At 35.1% G+C, this 19946-nt stretch overlaps 1 protein-coding gene across 4 annotated transcripts in view; it reads left to right on the top strand.

Annotated features, from left to right (window-relative positions):
• GCFC2 (GC-rich sequence DNA-binding factor 2) overlaps positions 1-19946 on the top strand; it is a gene marked incomplete at its 5' end in the record, with an annotated part of 72927 nt that overhangs the window by 44534 nt on the left and 8447 nt on the right. For all 4 annotated transcript variants that reach the window (XM_082671818.1, XM_082671819.1, XM_082671817.1 and 1 more), the window contains 7 exons: positions 1320-1506; positions 3936-4059; positions 5056-5137; positions 5611-5723; positions 6485-6684; positions 8374-8524; positions 14322-14446. In XM_082671818.1, the coding sequence (XP_082527944.1) occupies positions 1320-1506; positions 3936-4059; positions 5056-5137; positions 5611-5723; positions 6485-6684; positions 8374-8524; positions 14322-14446 (982 nt within the window). The remainder of the gene's footprint in view (positions 1-1319; positions 1507-3935; positions 4060-5055; positions 5138-5610; positions 5724-6484; positions 6685-8373; positions 8525-14321; positions 14447-19946) is intronic.

Raw genomic sequence — 19946 nt, 5'->3', positions numbered from 1 at the left:
CTCTAATTCTAATGTGCTCACAGTGTCAAGTATTAGTGTAAAACACATTCTAGATTTTTTGTGTGTTTCTTATTCCTCCATTGGCATGTATATGTAAGGGGTAAGTGAATTTTAAAAGATAAGCAGATGTTGAATTGTATTTGAGAGTTTTTTTATGTTATATCAGTTGATACATGTGATGTTCACAAGAGCTGAAGGAAACTGGGCTTCCTGAACATCAACAGAGCAGTATAGGGTTTACAGCAACAACAGAGGGAATGAAATGCACCCACCTCACGGAACATCAAATTCTAATGACAAAACAGAAACCATTGTGAGTCACGAAACAGATAAATTATTACCAAAATAATTTATAAATTTTAATATTAAAGTAATATTTAATGTTAATTAATTTATTAATATTTATTAATTTAATATTAATTAATATTTAGATGTTATTGAAATTTTAATTTTTAATATTAGATTTAATATTAAATATTTTGATGTTGATATTAAATATTTCAATTTTAATATTAAATATTTTAATAATTATAATACTTATAATATTATAAATTACCAAATCATAACATGCTCAAATGGTTTTTTTTTTAATGCTTGGCTTATTTATTTATTTATTTATTTTTAGCTGTGTTGGGTCTTTGTTTCTGTGCGAGGGCTTTCTCTAGTTGTGGCAAGCAGGGGCCACTCTTCATCGCAGTGAGCGGGCCTCTCACTATTGCAGCCTCTCTTGTTGCGGAGCACAGGCTCCAGAAGCGCAGACTCAGTAGTTGTGGCTCATGGGCCTAGTTGCTCCGCGGCATGTGGGATCTTCCCAGACCAGGGCCCGAACCCGTGTCCCCTGCATTAGCAGGCAGATTCTCAACCACTGAGCCACCAGGGAAGCCCTCAAATGGTTTTAATACCAGCTCAGATACCCATATTGCAAGGAAGACCACAGACTGATTTAACAGTAACTCCACATGGACGCCTGTGTTTCAAATATAAAACCACTGATTATTGCAGGAACTCACCTTGTTTATAAAATCTGATCAATCCACACTTACTAACTTCTCCTCTAAGACTAACTTATGATTAGCTCCAGCACCTAAAAACCTTTAAGTGTCATTTCCTACCTTTCCCTTTGAAACCTCTTTTATCCTGGTGTTTTCCTTTGCTCTACAAGTCTTATAAACCCAGGTTTATATGATTGTCAGTTTCCTTGGTGGTCTTTGTAAGGTAGATTTGAAAAATTTTTTCATTAGACCGCTATTTACTATATTAGAAATAAAAGTTTGTAATATAAAACGATTTTTATTTATTTTTATTTTATATTTATTTAGATTAACATTACTACAGGATACTCACCGCTCTCACCTGAGGGAATATGAAAAATACATACAAGATGTCAAGCGCTCAAAGAGTACCATCCAGAACCTAGAGAATTCATCAAATCAAGTTCTAAATTTTAAATTCTATAAAAGCATGAAAGTTTATGTGGAGAATTTAATTGACTGTCTTGATAAAAAGGTACATGTCTATAAATATGTAATCATTTCCTTTTTATGGAGAAATTCCCTTACAATGTGATTTTTTTTAAGTCTAAATCCCATAAATAAATATTTCATCTAGGACTCTTCCTACACATTTTTGACATACTGGAGTATTAAGTATTCCCTCAATGTTGGACAGTTAGGTGTAGTTTGTAATCATTTTGCAACTTATAAATAGCAGTATAAATTTTTAAAATTCCATTTGTTTAAGAAAAGTTCCTAGAAAGTAAATTATTAAGGGAAAGGGTCTAAATATTTTTAAGGCTTACGAAACATTGCTAAATTATCCGCCAGAAAGGTTGTATCAGTTTCTAGTTTACTACATTAAAAAATGGTTTTTGTTTTTACATATTTATTTTGATCTCAAACAAACCCTTTGTTTTGTTAATGTAGTTTTTCTTCTTTTGAATTATTTGTGTCCTTTGCACTGCTATCTTCTTGGTTTATATGGAGGTTTTTTGTAGGGTTTTTTTCCTTTTTTCTTTTTCCAGTATATGGTGAACAGTTCTTTATTGCTTAAAAATTTTAGTGCTTTATCCTATTTGATGTAGGTAAACATTCCAATTTGCCTTGTCTTTTGATTTTGTTTGCAATGGTTTTTTCACATTAGATGTGTTTTTTTGTTTTTAATTTTTTTTATTGAAGTATAGTTGATTTACAACGTGTTAGTTTCTGGTATACAGCAAAGTGATTCGGTTATGTATATGTATGTTCTTTTTCATATTCTTCTCCATTATGGTTTATTACAGGATATTGAATATAATTCCCCGTGATGTACAGTCGGACCTGGTTGTTTATTTTATATATAGTAGTTTGTATCCACTAATCCCAAACTCCTAATTTATCCCTCCCCCACCCCCTTTCTCCTTTCATAACCATAAATTTGTTTTCTGTGTCTATGACACAGAAATATGTTTTCTGTGTCTGTTTCTGTTTTGTAAATAAGTTCATTTGTGTCATATTTTAGATTCTGCATATAAGTGATATCATTTAGTATTTGTCTTTCTCTTTCTGACTTATTTAGTGTGATAATCTCTAGGTCCATCCATGTTGCTGCAAATGGCATTATTTCATTCTTTTTTATGGCTGAGTAGTATCCCATTGTGTGTGTGTGTGTGTGTGTGTGTGTGTGCGCGCGCGTGTGCGTGTGTACACCACATCTTCCTTATTATCCATTCATCTGTCAGTGGACATTTAGGTTGTTTCCATGTCTTGGCTATTGTAAATAATGCTGCTGTGAACATTGGTGTGCATGTATCTTTTCGAATTAGAGTTTTCTCCAGATGCATGCCCAGGAGTGGGATTGCAAGATCATACGGCAGCTCTATTTTTAGTTTTTTAAGGAACCCCCATACTGTTTTCCATAATGGCTGCACCAGTTTACATTCCCACCAGCAGTGTAGCAGGGTTCCCTTTTCTCCACACCCTCTCCAGCATTTGTTACATGTAGACTTTTTGATGTTGGCCATTGTGACCAGTGTGAGGTGATACCTCATCGTAGTTTTGATTTGCATTTCTCTAGTAATTAGCAATGACATCAGATGTTTTGAAATTTTTGTGTTAATCAGATTTATGAATCATTCTTTTCCATTATAATTTCTGATTTTGTTTATACATACTAAGTCCTTACACTGGGGTCTTAAGTTGTCCTTTTTTTAAAGTAGACTAATCATTTTAAAAATATACTCTACTTTCTGCATTACTTTTAATTTACTTTTAAAATATTACCAAGTAATTGTATTTTCTCCCCTATTGTTTTAAGTTGACTACCTTTAATATCACTTGGTAGTTACTTTTCTGAAGTATCTATTACAATGTAACTTTCTTCATTCATCCTTGAAGAATTACACTGTCAAAGGCTTGAATCCATAGCATTAGCTATGGAACATCATTGGAGTGGGGGGATTGTTGCCCAAGAAATATAAAAATGCCGGTTTCAACTAATCACTCAATTCTGCTTGACAGCTTTCTTACTTGTCTGGTTAGGTCTCTTTCGTTCTCTATTTTTTTAAATTTTACCAGTTTCCTCAAGTGTTCCCTACAGTCTGCCTCCCGTCAGTCCGTGAAAAATAGCTGCAGTCATTATTTCCTCCTCCTCTTTTGCTCAAAAAAGAATCCTTCTTATCTATCCACTCTTACCATGTTCCTGACTCCAGCCCATTAGGTTTTATTATTTATGATATTTATAGCTGTTTTAATACAGTAAGTTGATTTTCTAGTTTTATTAGTATTAAAAGTATTGGAAGCTAGGTCTGTTCCTCACAGTGTTCTTTTAATTGAGATGAGATGGTATAAAAAATGTTTCTGTATATGAGAATTGAGCATGTAATATGCTTATATATAAATATTATTTTTTATAATTCATTAAGGATGACCCACAAAATGTTACTTATATATGTATTTCAGATTATCAACATCCAAGAAATAGAATCAGCCATGCATGCACTCCTTGTAAAACAAGCCATGATCTTTATGAAACGCAGGCAAGATGAATTAAAACATGAATCAGCGTATTTACAACAGTTATCACGTTAGTGTTTTTCATATTCAATGTGATTTTTTATTCATTAAGCTAAATTATCAGCTAAAAGATAAAAATACTTTTATTCCTGTATAAAAAATGTTTTTTGAGTATTTTCCCACTAACCTTTCACCTACCCCCTTCCAAAACTCCCAAACCATTTAAGCTAGGGCTTCAAAATGTCTTAAATGCAGTCTAAAACTAAAAAATGAAAATTATAACTTCTAATCACTTAGTATTTGAAACAAAATATTTATAGGACCATTTAATGACTGTTTGGAGATGACTTGAAATAAATATATAGACTGTGTCAGAAATATAACTTTATAAATTTTCCATAGCCCGTCCACAGATTGTTTGTGGAGGTTAAAGAAGTTCTGGTGGGTTCAGCATAGAATCATCTGTAAGATCTCATTATATTAATAAAAGATTTGGATGCTTCCCTTTAGTTCTCACACTGGTTTTGTATTTTCAGAGATGTCTTCCATTGGTTAAGGTGCTGTCAGGGTATAGTGAAAGAAATGGGACCATAGCATCAAGTAGATGATAAAAGCAAAATCAGAATGACTCAAATACATGACATTCAGTTGGTCATAAATTACGGTACATGCTAAAATAGGAAATAATATGAATGACGTATTGGTAATGCAAATGTTTCTAGCATTTGACTATAGGGACAGAAAAAAAACTGGTGAAAACTGCTGAAAAAGAATACTAGGGAAAGAAACTTTATATTAAATTTTGTTACTGTTCTCAAGTGCTGAACTATATTCACCAGACAAGGTATATTTTCTTAGACTAGCAAACTCAATGACTGTTAATATTGTGATAGGGTAACATTGCAATTTCATTGCATGATGAAATATGCAATTTAAGCATATTCTATTTGTGTGTGTTTATATATACAGATATGTATATATACCTAAGATATAACTTGTTTTCAAAGTGTTTCACTGTATTTCTTTTAAGAATTTGCAGTATGAAATTAATTTTATTCATTAACAGGCAAAGCTGAGACGTCAACAAATAGAAGCTTGGCTATAGATGAAAAAACTCAATGGATTTTAGAAGAGATTGAATCTCGAAGGTAACTATATAAAGACTTAAAGCATCATTGAGCAAGTATTTTTTACTGCTTAAATACAATTAACCATATAGTATAAATAACCATAACCTAGCATATTAATTTGTGAGGATGATATAAAACCAAAATTTATGGTTTAAAGATGCACTGGTATATTTGGATCAGTCAGAAGGAATGGGTAAAATGGCATTTATCAGGCTGGGAATGGCTCATACCTAAGAAGCCGGTCCTAATTACATTGTTACCTGCTCTTCCAAATCTGGGTAGGCTATGGGAATGTCTTACAGGAAAAAAGAGGGAGAACCAATTCAGATTAATGAAGCTAAAATGTCAAAAATATTAGCATAAAATTGCATGCAAATGTGATGGTTTATTTCTGGGTATTTTAAGTAAATGATGACTTTTTGTTTTAAAGCATTTCTTTTCAACAGGAGCTATTTGTTTTTTATTTATTTTTGGTTTATTGCAAAATATAGGGCACAAAGAAGACAAGCAAGGGTTCTTTCTGGGAATTGTACTCATCAGGAAGGAACATCTAGTGATGATGAACTACCTTCAGCAGACATGATGGACTTCCAAAAAAGCCAAGGTCAGTTATCAAGTTTCTAATGTGTCTTGAAGTATTGAAATGTTGGAAAATGCTTTGCTGTGATTGCCCTTAATTATTTAAGCTATGTAAAATAGTTGGTAAAATTCAGGAAAAAAGGAATACATTTTTTTTTCCATATAAGACTTGTCCTTTCCTCTGAAAAAATGGATAAAATGGAGGAGCATGATGAGTATTCCTTTTCATCTCCTGTTATAAAGGAACCATGAACATTTTTGGCTTCATTTCTCTACTGCATACTTTCTATATTATAATTTTTAATTTAAAATAATTGAATTTAGTAAAGCCCAGTTTTAGCATTATAAGAAGGTAAAATATGTATAGTTGAGTGTGGGCTTTACAGTCAACCAGATGAGTTCAAAGAGGGGATCTAGTCTGTGTGATCATTGGCAGATTCCTTGACTTCACTATATCTGATATTGTTGTTTGTTTGCTTGTTCTTTGTCTGTAAATAGGTAGGCTAGAAACACCTACCTTACAGGAAACATAGTTATGATGATGAAATGAGGTAATGTATTTATAATGTTTTGGCATATAGCAGGGGCTCAATAAATGGCAGACTTTATTAGTGTCAATTGTTACTAAAGTGTTTTTTTAATAAAACCTAATTTATATGTTAACGTCAAAGGATAGTTTTCAGCTCAGTTGATTACATAAGTTATACATAACTATGTTTATAGGAAACAAACTTCAAGATCACAAACTTAAAATGCATAATATACAGAGACTCATTTTCTTCACAGGTGACATTTTACGGGATCATAAGAAGATTTTTGAAGACGTACACGATGATTTTTGTAATATCCAGAATATTTTATTGAAATTTCAACAATGGCGAGAAAAGTTTCCTGATTCTTATTATGAAGCTTTCATTAGTTTATGCATTCCGAAGCTTTTAAATCCCCTAATACGATTTCAGTTGATTGATTGGAATCCTCTTAAGGTACATAAGCTTAACATGTGAAAAAAATCATCCTGATCACATTTAGTTACTTAAATCCTCTAGTTATCAGGTTACCTATAAAGTACCATTCCTTTAGAGTTGGAATTGATAATTTGTGCTTTGGAGTAATAGTCTGCACTCATCTTTTCTTGGTTCTCACTCTGTTTTTAAGGCTGAGTGACACTTAACATCAGTAAAGGAAACACTTTTTCTTTTAAATCTTCTTCTATGATAAGTTTAAGATCACTCAAAAAAGTAAAGGTAGTATTAGACCTTAAGAATTTTAGAGTCTGTTTGAGTGAAATTCAAAATAGGTACCAAGAGTTCTGAAGTTGGAGATGACATAATGGGAATACTTGGCTAGGAAAGCTACAATGAAGATGAGGAATTTAAATGAGGATTTGAAGGATATATAGAATTTAAACAGGAAGACAGAGGAAGGAAAAGATATTTTATGAAGGTACATAGGGAGAAATATTAGTTTAGTAGAGACTGCATAGATCCTAAATTAAGAGATATGAACTTGTTTTGATAGATAATGGGAGGCGTGACATGATGAAGGTAATGTTTTAGGAAGCCCTGAGCAACAGGCTAACTTGGAGGCTAGGGAGAAAAAGTTGAAGGTCTATACTGAAAGGCTATTGCTGTAGCCCAAGTGCAGGGTGAAGAATTCCTCACGTGGGGTGATAGTGACAAAGGGAAGAGAAAGAAAGTGTTGATTACAAGTGGCGTTATGAAGTAAGAATCAGTAAAATACTGAGAATAAACCTAACACAACATATCAGAAAGATGACCTCAAGATTTGGAGTCTGAGTTATTAGTACAATGGTAGTTCCATTCATAAAAATGGTGACTTTTCAGACAGGAAAACGGTTTTGATGGAAGTTTAACTTTATAGACAATGAAATGATGATGGGACATCCACGTGGATATGCCTGTTACGCAAACAGAAATGAGAAAATGAAACTCTAGGAAGAAAGGAGAGCTGAAAATAAAGATTTAACAAAGTAAAGGATGGATCCTTGTCGTTTTGTCTTCCTCGCTCTAGTCATGCATGCCTTTAGGCTCTGTGTTAGGGCCATGCAGTGTTCATAGTTTAGGAGCCAAGCTTATCCCTAAGAAAGTGGTAGATAGTTGGTCGGAAAGCAGCCTAGTTGTTAACCACTCCAGCTGAACTGAGTACTCTGTTACATCTAGCAAAGATCTGTTCATTCAGTTATTCAACAAATGATAATTGGCCGTCTGCTGTTTGTTTAATAATAAGCTAAACCACATGCAAAGTATATATTTGTGCCAGTGAGACTCGAGAGAGCCAGAAGTGAATTTTGCGTGAGCTAAGTGTATTTTTATAAATAAATTACGTGGCTATTTTAACTGCTGTTGTTATAAATGTATACTTTGCTCCTAACAGTACCTGCCATGTAGTAGGCTCTGAACACATAGTGGACATTTCTGGATATGAATGAATGCATGAAACGCAGTGTTCTGTCCTACTGCCTAGACATCATGTCTTAGTCATGTCATCCTGCCTAGCCTTGGTGGTCTAGTACTGTATACATTGGGTTAAAATATGGAATTATTCTCCTTTGATCCTTAGAGAAGCTCTGGTAATTACTGAAAAAGTTAACTATTTAAAAATAAACTAATGTTTAAGAATTTATTTATAACTTAGATAATTTTATTTATAAGTTTGATTCCATAGGTTTAAAACAGATGCCATGGTTCACATCTATAGAAGAATTTATAGATAGCAGTATGGAAGATTCAAAGAAGGAAGATAGTTCTGATAAGAAAATCTTGTCTACTGTCATCAGCAAAACAATTATTCCTCGACTTACAGGTACTGTTTTGTAATCTTGATAAAATTAAATTGTTCTTTGGCAAAGTGTGATATCATTAATTTCTGTTAATAGTCACAAATTTTTTTGGACGTTTTTGAACACAGCAACTGTAATATGCAGTAAAAAGCAATAGATGTTATAATTTAAGCTGATTAAAAAATGCTTGTTTGTGCAAGTGATTGGCTATCAAACTCCTGATACTTTTGGATCTTTAGTATTTGTGACATTAGCGTTACTTTTATTTTTATTTTTTTTAATTAATTAATTTTATTTTAGGCTGCGTTGGGTCTTCATTGCTGCACGCAGGCTTTTCTCTAGTTGGTGGCGAGCGGGCTGTAGAGTGCAGACTCAGTAGTTGTGGCACACGGGCTTAGTTGCTCTGCAGCATGTGGGATCTTCCCGGACCAGGCCTCAAACCCATGTCCCCTGCATTGGCAGGTGGATTCTTAACCACTGCACCACCAGGGAAGCCCTAGCATTACTTTCATTAGTTACTTTTTTATAAGTCATTTATTAGGGGCACACTTTCATCACTACTACATGTATTTCTTTCTTTCTCGTAACTTCTCCCCTATGTTTCTTTTTTTTTTTTTAATTTTTATTGGAGTATGGTTGATGTACAATGTTGTGTTAGTTTCAGGTGTACAGCAAAGTGAATCAGTTATACATATCCACTCTCTTTTTGGATTCTTTTCCCATATAGGCCATCACAGAGTATTGAGTAGCGTTCCCTGTGCTATACAGTAGGTCCTTATTAGTTATCAATTTTATATATAGTAGTATGTACATGTCAATCCCAATTTCTTGATTTACCCCTCCCCCCATCCCCTGGTAACCATAAGTGTGTTTTCCATATCCATGACTCTACTTCTATTTTATAAATAAATTCATTTGTACCCTTATTTTTAGATTCCACATATAAGCGATAACATGTGATATTTGTCTTTGTCTGACTTACTTCACCCAGTATGGCAGTCTCTGGGTCCGTCCATGTTGCTGCAGATGGCATTATTTGTTCTTCTTTATGGCTGAGTAATATTCTATTGTATATATGTACCACATCTTCTTTATACATTCCTCTGTTATGGACATTCAGGTTGCTTCCATGTCCTGGCTATTGAAAACAGTGCTGCAGTGAACATTGGGGTGCATGTATCATTTTGAATTATGGTTTTCTCCAGGTATTTGCCCAGGAGTGAGATTGCTGGGTCTTATGGTAGTTCTATTTTTAGTTTTTTAAGGGACCTCCCATACTGTTCTCCATAGTGGCTGTACCAATTCACATCCCCATCAACGGTGTAGGAGGGTTCCCTTTTCTCCACACCCCCTCCAGCACTTACTGTTTGTGGACTTTTTGTTGATTGCCATTCTGACCAGTGTGAGGTTATACCCCATTGTAGTTTTGATTTGCATTTCTCTAATAATTAGTGATGTTGAGCAGCTTTTCATATGCTTTTTGGCCATCTGTATGTCTTCTTCTTCGGAGAAATGCCTATGCAGATCTTCTGCCCATTTTTTGATTGGGTTATTTGTTTTTTTGATATTGAGCTGCATGAGCTGTTTGTATGTTTTGGAGATTAATCCCTTGTTGGTTCCTTCATTTGCAAATATCTTCTCCCATTCTGAGCCTTGTCTCTTTGTTTTGTTTATGGTTTCCTTTGCTGTACAAAAGATTTCAAGTTTAGGGAATTCCCTGGCAGTCCAGTGGTTAGGACTCCATGTTCTCACTTCTGATGTCCTGGGTTTGATCCCTGGTTGGGGAACTGAAATCCCACAAGCCATGTGGCGTGGCCCAAAAAAAGATTTTAAGTTTAATTAGATCCCATTTGTTTATTTTTGTTTTTATTTTCACTGGGAGGTGGATCAAAAAAGATCTTGCTGAAATTTATGTTAGAGACTGTTCTGCCTATGTTTTCCTCTAAGAGTTTTATAGTGGCTGGCCTTACATTTAGGTCTTTAACCCATTTTGAGTTTATTTTTGTGTAGTGTGTTTCTTCTTTCTTTAAAAAACATTACTACATTTCCCTCACATCTGCCACCAGCACTCAGAAGCCCTTGGGCATTGATGCTTGTGCTTCAGTCTGAAGACTTGTTTTATCTGAAATTGTACTTGATAAGGCTGTGTTCCACCGTGTCACTGAGAATGAATTCTGACAGCAAAGTCTGCAGAACTCTTAAAAGATGAAGCAACTTACTTTATAGTGCTTCTCAGCCAACTTGACTATACTTTAAAGATTTTTTTTCATATAACTTGTAGTGCAATCATGGGTATCTTAGAAAGATAGTACTTTTAACTATTTGCTTTTAGCTATTAAGCACTATTAATGATAGCATAGAATATATGTGCCTCATTTAAGTACTCATCTGGAAACTCCAAATATTTCACTTACAATTAAACAGTTCCTCAAATAAGTAGCATTATGAGAAATTAATACTGTATATTTATTCTCAAGTCCTATCCTGGACCTTCTTCATGAGCTCCCTGGGTAATCCCTGGCATACTCTTCTCTAGTGCCATCTATATCTGTGTTGCTCAGTATGGTAACCACTAGCAATATGTAGCTATTAAAATATAAATTTCAAATTAGTAAAATTAAAATTCAGTTCTCAGTCACACTAGACACATTTTAAATCTTCAGTAGCCATATATCACTCATGGCTATCATATTAAATAGTGCAGATGTAAGATGTTTTTTTCCATCATCACAGAAAGTTCTTTTGGATGGTACTATTCTGCTTCATTTTAAATCAAAAAGAACTGGAAGAACAAGTCCAGATGTCTTCTTAGAGCACCAGATCTCTCTTATCAAAGTATCTTCTGAGTACATCTACTTGACAACTTAAACTCCACATGCAAAATCATACTTGCCATCTTTGCTGCAGACCTGCTCCTCTTATATTCCTTGTCTGGAAAATGGTACCTCCATCTACCCACATATTCAAACCAGAACTTTCAAGTCATCCACTCCTCCCTTTTTCTTACCTCCTTATATAAGCAATTGCCAAGTCTGGTTTTTTTTTCCTTTTTCTAACCCATTTTCTATACAAAAACCATGGTGATCTATCTAAAGTATGTCTGATTCTGTCATACCTCACGTAAAACACTTTAATTATTCTTAACTGTCTTTAGGATGAAGTCTAAACTCTTTAACATGCTTTCTAGGCCTTTCAGGATTTTGTCTCTGTTTAGTAGTGCTTTAGCCCCATCTCCTGCCATGCTCGGTTCCTTCTTCCCCTCATTTCCACCTCTACTGGACTTAAGCTATATTCTTCTTGGCCTTTATACCTTCTGCCATCCATCCACTTGACAAATCCCCTAACTCTACCTCTTTCATCTAGCTAATTTCTCCTCATCTTTCAGAACTCAGTATGGACATTACTTCTAGGAACTGGATTAGGCATACCTTTCAGGGTTCCTGTGGCACTCTGAACTCATACTTAGGGTGGCATCTATGCATTAAATTATAATTGCTTACCTAAATGTTTGTATTTGCCATTAGCCAGAATTGTTCAGAGGCAGTTACCTAGTCTTACTTATTGCTTCGTTTCCTGTCGTTAATGTTAGGCGCATAGTAGGCTCTCAGTATTAGTTGACCAAATATTTCTAAGATTATTACAAGCCTAACCTTCTAGATGCCTGAGAAATCACTGTTTTATATTTGACCTGGGATGTTTCTTTTTAACCTATTTACATTTTTAAAAGTTATTTAGGGCTTCCCTGGTGGCGCAGTGGTTGAGAGTCCGCCTGCCAATGCAGGGGACACGGGTTCGTGCCCCGGTCTGGGAAAGATCCCACATGCCGCGGAGCAGCTGGGCCCGTGAGCCATGGCCGTTGAGCCTGCGCGTCTGGAACCTGTGCTCTGCAACAGGAGAGGCCACAACAGTGAGAGGCCCGCGTACCGCAAAGAAAAATTTAAAAAGTTATTTAACATGTATTTTACAAGGGTCAAGCACAGTTGTTACTTCAGTGTATACAACAATGAACAAAATAATAATCCCTGCTCTCATGGAGCTTACATTCCATGAAGAAGACAAAGGATAATAAGATAAATAAATAAAATCTAGAGTATGTGGGTTAAAAGGGCCAAGGAGAAAAATAAAGTAAGGGAAAGAGATACAAATTATGAAAGAGTAGTGCAATTTAAAATAGGCTGGCCAGGGAAAGCTTTCCTGGGAAGGTCACAAATGAGCAGATTCCAAAAGGAAGTAAAGAAGTGGGCCATGTGAATATCTGAGGTAACAGCATCCAAGGCAGCAGAAACAGCAAGTACAAAGGCCCTGAGGCAGGAGCTAGCCTGATTTGCTTGAAAAACAGCACATAAGCCAGGGTAACTTTAGTAGAGTGAGCAAGGGGGAGACTAAGAAGAGGTGAGCAGGATGACTGGCTGTGTCATATGGGGCCTTATAATCATTTGTAAGGACTTTTACTTAAGTGAAAGAGTGAGAAGCAGTTGGAGAGTTTAGAGCAGAGAAGTGACGAGATCTGCCTTAACATTTTAACAGAATTACTCTGTTTATTGTGTTGAGAATGAACTGTAGGCAGCCCAGTTAGGAAACTTTTGCAGTAATCCAAGCAACAGATGATAGTAGCTTAGGCTTGAGTGTTAAAAGTGGAGGTGGCTGGAAAGTGGTTGAATTCTGTATAAAGTATAAATATAAATAGGAAAGAGAAGGTAAGTGACCAGAGTCCTGAGGTACTCCAGCATTTAGAAAGTCAACAAGATGACAAACAGACAGTAAAGGAGACCAGAGAGGTAGGTGGGAAACGGGAGTAGTATCCTGGAAGCCAAGTAAAGAAAAGTGTTGCAATTGTTGCTGATAAATCAGATGGGGAGTAGAATCAACCATTAGATTTTACAAATGTGAAGGTTATCTGTGACTTAGTAAGAGTAGTTTAGGAGAATAGTTGGAGGTAAGGCCTAACTGAAGTGAATTCAGGAGTTTGAGGAGAGAAAATGGAGATAGGAAGTTTTTTAAGTAATTTTGTTATAAAATGAAGCAAAGAAGTAAAACAGCACTGGAGGGGAAAGTAGGGTCAAGAGAGGGATTATTTTTAATACAAGAGAAATAATTGTAGACTGATAGAAAAGATCCAGTGGAAATGAGAGGGCAGAATTCCGGGAACAGGATCTTCAAGAAAGCCAAAGGGGTTGGGGTCTTTTGTACAAATAAAGTGTTGGCCTTGGCAAGGAGTGTAGTGCTTCGTCCATAGGAACAGGAGACAAGTTAGAGTTTATGAGCACAGGTGCTTGTAGTTGTGTACATGCTGTAGGAGGACCTTGTGGAGCTTCTCTTCGGATTGATTCTATTTTTCTTATCAAATGGGGAAGTAATCAGCTGAGAGTGAGAGCAAGTGTGGAGAAAAGAAAACATAAGAAGTAGTCATCTGGAAGAGTCCATTAACTGAGAGCAAAGAGGAAGGATAAGGCAGGAAATAATTGTCTAGGCCAGAGGGAAGGAGAATGGGCCAGGGAAACAGAATGTGATTGCTGGGCAGCAGTAAGGTCTCACTGGAGTTTCATGGTGATCAATTTAAAGTGTATTTTTTTCCAGCCATGTTTTAGCTGCATGGTTGCAGGCACAGATGCTGTGACAAGGTGATTTAACTAGGGTTGCAGTTGAGCCAGACTGCAACAACAGAGAGTGTATGCAGATACATAATGGTACTGATTGTCATGGATTTTAAACCATATAAGGAGGGAAGTAGTGTTTGCTAAAGGCCTCAATTGTTTATATGTGACAAGCAAAGCTCAGTCTAGTAACTAAATTGTGCACCACCAAAAATTTTTGTTTCAGACTTTGTAGAATTCATTTGGGATCCCTTGTCAACCTCACAGACAACAAATTTAATAACACAGAGCAGAATGATTTTTGAAGAACATTCCACTTGTGAAAATGAAGTTATTAGTAAAGGCAAACAGGTAATAATTTCTAGAATTATGAATTTCTTGATATATTTGTAAATCAATAAAATTTATTATAAATCTTTGTTTACGGAAGATGCAGATGTAATTATCAGAAAACTATTTAGGGAAAAATATTTAGGATTGACCATTCTTTGCTCTTTATAATTAATAAGATGAAAGAATACACCTTGATATTTCTGAACACTCTTACAGGAATGGTAATGCTTATAAAAGGATACACATACATTCAATAAGATCCAGATTATTACTTTCATTCTTATTAGCTTATTTCTCTCTGTTCAGTGGTCTGATTTGTGTTCTCATGGCCCAGCCAGCTGTCTTTCAGGTTTGTGAATATACATTGGCCCTGCAGAGACGAAAAGGCATAAATATATTAGTGCAAGTTCATTCCTTCTAAAAGAAAAAAATACTAATTACCTTTGTTTTTTGGCAAAAGTGTAGTAGTATTATGACCTTACTTTAACAATGATTTTAAAACTAGGCTAACATTCATTATACTAACTAGTTTTCTATAATCTGCCAAAGTTGAGAACAGTAATCTCTTTGAGGATTCAAGCTTCAATAGGATAGATTCTCATCTTAGCATAATTTAGAATTGAGTTTCACTGAACATAAGACATAAAGAGGAAGGAACTTTTTAGAGGCTCTTTTGAGAGTGTTGAATCTTACTCTTATTGTAGTACTCTTTTTTATAATTCTGTTTGTTGATAATATTGTATACTCATGCAGTTAAATAAGTAAACCAATTTTACGTTGAGTTTTAAGAGAATTAAGAGAGAGACTGACAGACTGGAGGGTACCCAGAGTGGAATAACCAAGATGGTTGAAAAAGCAAGGAGACGTGTCATATTCATATTCTGAACACCAGTAAGTTTTAGCACTTGAAATTGCTGTCATGAAGGAGGGAAGTTGTAAGAAATAAGAGGGAGAATAGGGATACCAGCATGATTCTGCCTTTAAGAAGCATGTTATCTTAGAGGAAACAAGATGTACATAAACTGTTATTTCAAATAGGAAGTAAGTGGGAGTGACCAGGAGCACTTGTTTATCTAACTCCTGCTATGTACTAGGCACTCTGTTAGGTCTTATTCTTGTATCATCCCACTTAGTCCCAGCAATCCTATTAACAACGGTGATAGCTTAATCTTACAGTTGAAGAATCTGAATCTTGAAAAGTTGTTCACAGTAAAGCCTTGAGTCAGAACTAGGATTTGTACCTTGGTTATTAGTCTTTAAAGCCCAGGCTCATCTCACTGACCACATTGCCTCCCCATGAGTGGCCCAGATAAAGGGCTATGAACCTCAAAAGAGAGGCAGGAGAGAGAATTTACTTTCTGCAGTGAAAGAATTTTTGTTAGATGTGGCATTTGAGCAGGGACCTGAAGGAAGGAATAGGATTTGAACAGTAGCAACTGATGGAGAAAGGGCATTTTCCACTTACCCCAACAGGATAAAAACATGTGAAAATCATGCAGGAATTAGAGAGATTCAACTAAAAAGAAGATGTGCATAGAGATAGTGTTTATATTTGAAGAAGGAATAGATTTATTCTGTGTTGTTATAAAGCATAGAACCAAGATTAGTAGGTTAGAGCTACAAGGAAGCAGCTATATAGTCCTGTATTTGCTCTCTATGTGGGATTATTTAACTATAGCCCAAATGTAAATAGTGCTTTGCCATTTTTTAAACACTTTCACATTTTCTCATTTGATCCTCACAACCTTGTAAAATGTGTTGACTTTAATTGCATTTTACAGGTGAAGGAGCTGGGGCCCAGAGTTCCAAGTCACTTTTAAAAGATTAAAGTGGCAGGCCCAGCACTTTGTAACCACTAAAGTCTTTCAGTGGTATTATGGATTCACTCATGAAGTCTTTATACTGGTAATTTTAATTCTGGAAGCCATCCCACTCTGAATGTTGAAAATGGGGTCTTTGCATTCGTAGGAGACTAGAACTACATCAGGACTTTCAACTTTGGCACTCTTGGCATTTGGAACAGATAGTTCTTTGTGGGAGGCTGTCCTATGCATTAAGATCCCCTGGTCTCTACTCACTAGATGCCAGTAGCACTTCCCCGTCTTGACAACCAAAAATATCTCTAGACTTTAAATATTCTGAGGCATGGCAAAATTATCCCTACTTGAGAGTCAGTGTACTACGTAATATTCCAGGTTAGTAACACAGTTTGCCAGTGATTTGTTTCAGTGATATTTAAGAATTGAAGAGAATGAGAAAGGTTCCAGAAGAACAAGTCAGACAGCATAGTTCCTGACTTTGAAGTGAAAAACAAATGATTCTGTAAACTAATGTCTGGTGAGAATAGTTTTGATTCTGGTTAATGTTCTAAAATAGATTATTACAGAGATGGATTACGAGCACTTAAAATAAGAAAGCAGTGTTTACTGTAATCTTTCATTGATGGGGTTCCTAAATACAAACAACTGTTTATCAAAGCATATTCTTCCATATTATCTCAGTTACTTTCACTGATAAATAAGGTACTGTACAGGTACAGTAGATAATGTATTTAAATATGTTAAGATTTTCTTACGGATCAAATGGGAAAAGATATGGTATAGTCAGATATACAGAAAACTGGTAGAGTATACCTAAAGAATACTGACCCATAGGGCCAGAATCTTCTCAGCTTTGTCCTGTTCAGTATTTTTATTGAACTGGATGAAGATGTAAAATACATGCTAATAAATAAACCTGTCATAGATCTATGGATACTCCTGTCATAGATCTATGGATAAAAGAATTAGAATCCAAAAGAATTTCAAAATACTGAGAAAATGGACTGACTCTCAAAACATAAAATGTAAAAGGAATATACATATGTCCTACCATTGTGTTCAAAAATTCAACTGCATAAATACAAGATGGGAGAGGCAAGCTTTGAAGCAACCATAGGTAACAGAGAGGGATTATAATCAACCATAAACCCAATATGAGTCAACAGTGTCACTTGAGTAGCAGAAAGACTAATGGGAGTTCATCCTACTAGGTGTCTGCTCTTTTGAGTAAAAATGTTGTATGTGCTTTCCTCACAAGTAAGACTTCCCTGGGTATTTTGCATTTAATTTTAGGTTAAAGTATATTAAATGGAGAGTGTCTAAGATGGTATGGGAAAGAGAAAATGTAGAAAAGTGAGATATCAATCTTAAACCTGAAGAGTTTTCATAGGGAAGGATGATTAGATTTGCTCTGCATGATCCTGAGAAGTAACCGGGACCAACGTATGGAAGGTGTAGTAGGGGAGAGAAGTTTGTTTCTCATTAACTGAAATCTAATAGTCAAAAGATGCCCGAAGTTATGCACAGCCTCAGGGGATAGTGCATAGGTTGGTTGACCGGTTAGTGGAAATGTGAAAGTGACATCAGATGAATGCTTAGATAGATTGGTAGTTTTCAAATTTCTTTTTCTATCCACAGAAACTTTTCAAATAAAGTCTTACACATCCCTGTACACAGACACACACAAAAGTAATGCTGCTCTTGCTGTGGTGAGCACCTACTCTCATTCTCCCCTGAGGGCCTCAACATCTGCCCATGCCACCCAGGATTATCACTATGGATATGCAGAGCATCATAAAAACTACCAGCCAGAGCTTTTAAGTGCCTTTTCAGAGCTGTTTTAGAGTCTCTATACAGTGCTCACTTCGGCAACACACATACTAAAATTGGAATGATACACAGATTAGGATGGCCCCTGTGCAAGGGTGACACACAGATTCATGAAGCATCCCATATTTTTATCATGTGTGTGAAACTTTTGAAAATTGTAAAGCATTGTAGAATTTAAAGAACTTTTCAATAAGAAAATAAAAATAATAAAATAAAAATAAAGTCTGTGTACAGAAGTGTCTGTAGTTGTTAAAACTTTACGCTTTAGAGAACTTTGTTTTTCCACCAAAGATATTTTACTACTTGGAAAAGTTAATGAGCTCCAAGTTATAAAATATGTGAATTTAAGTTTTCTTTTGTTTTAAACAATTATTTAGAAATAATGGCAAACTTACAGAAAACTCTCATGATTAAAAATAGCATATTCATAGGCCTTTTACCCAGATTGACTTGTCGTTAATATTTTGCCCCATTTGCATTAGTGTTTGCTCTCCCATTAGATATACACACACACACACAATTTTTTTTCTCCTGAGCAGTTTGAGAGTAAGTTGCATATTTGCTAAGGATAGTCTGTTACATAACCATAGTACAGTTAGCAATTTCAGTAAATTTAACAGTACTTAATCTACCATCCATATTCTACTTCTGTCATTTGACTCAATAAAGTCCTTTATAGCATTTTTTAGAGAACTATTTTTAAGAAACAAAAATTAATATGGAAATATTTATCAAGGCTGAGATTCAAAATCATTTACATTAAGTGGAAAAAAATCAAAGCATAATTGTATTTTAAAAGAATTCAAGAGGGCTTCCCTGGTGGCGCAGTGGTTGAGAGTCCGCCTGCCGATGCAGGGGACACAGGTTCGTGCCCCAGTCCGGGAAGATCCCACATACCGCGGAGCGGCTGGGCCCGTGAGCCATGGCCGCTGAGCCTGCACGTCCAGAGCCTGTGCTCCACAACGGGAGAGGCCACAACAGTGAGAGGCCCACGTACCGCAAAAAAAAAAAAAAAAAAAGAATTCAAAATGTTTGAGAGAGTAAAAGAAAATTGAGTTTTTGTTTTTAATGTTAATATTGATATGCAGCCATTTGAGGAATATGTTACAGATATTTAAGTGAAAAGAGAAACAGGACTTCAGTTAGATACACCTTTTATGAAAAAATATATTTGGTTGAATTCTACATTTATGAGTAACTTGCTTAGTATAGGGTATATGACAGCTTAATTTGTGCTACACACATTGTCACTGACTTAAAAAAATAACTTTCCCTCTAATATGTAGTATGCCGTTTCCATTTTTCAAATATGGATTCCTTTTTTAAGTGTAAGACCAGTATCTTATTATAGAAATTTTTATCCTAGTATAAAGACTGATACTGCTGTAGGATATTTTCAGCCTACCTTTTATTTCAGAATTTTAATACTAATGGACATGTACACTTGTATCCTACTTCTTCCACTTAAATATTAAACATTTAAATTTGCATGTTACTACAGTCTTCGTAAACTTTAGCTAAATATTTCATGCACTGGATGGACATAACATGATGTCCTTAAAAGTTCCCATGATTCAATGTTTTGGTTATTTTCAATTTTTGATATACAAACAATAAAATGAATTTGCCAAAGTGAATATACTATGTCAAAGGATATTGACAAACCAGTGAAGAAACCATATTTATAAAGCATCTACAAATCAATAAGAGATAGAACCTAATTTAAATTTAAAAAAAAAACATATGTAGACAAGCATCTTAATTGGATACTTTGCAAAGGGACATATCCAAATGGTAAATAAGAATATGAGAAGATGCTTAACATCAGATTACTCAATAGGAAAATAAAAATTAAAACATAATAAAAT

This window comes from Grampus griseus (genome assembly GCF_964374135.1).
Source record: "Grampus griseus genome assembly, chromosome: 15".
NCBI classification, from domain to species: domain Eukaryota; kingdom Metazoa; phylum Chordata; class Mammalia; order Artiodactyla; family Delphinidae; genus Grampus; species Grampus griseus.
The sequence above is the reverse complement of the archived record's forward strand: the minus strand, read 5'-3'. Positions and strand labels throughout refer to the sequence as shown.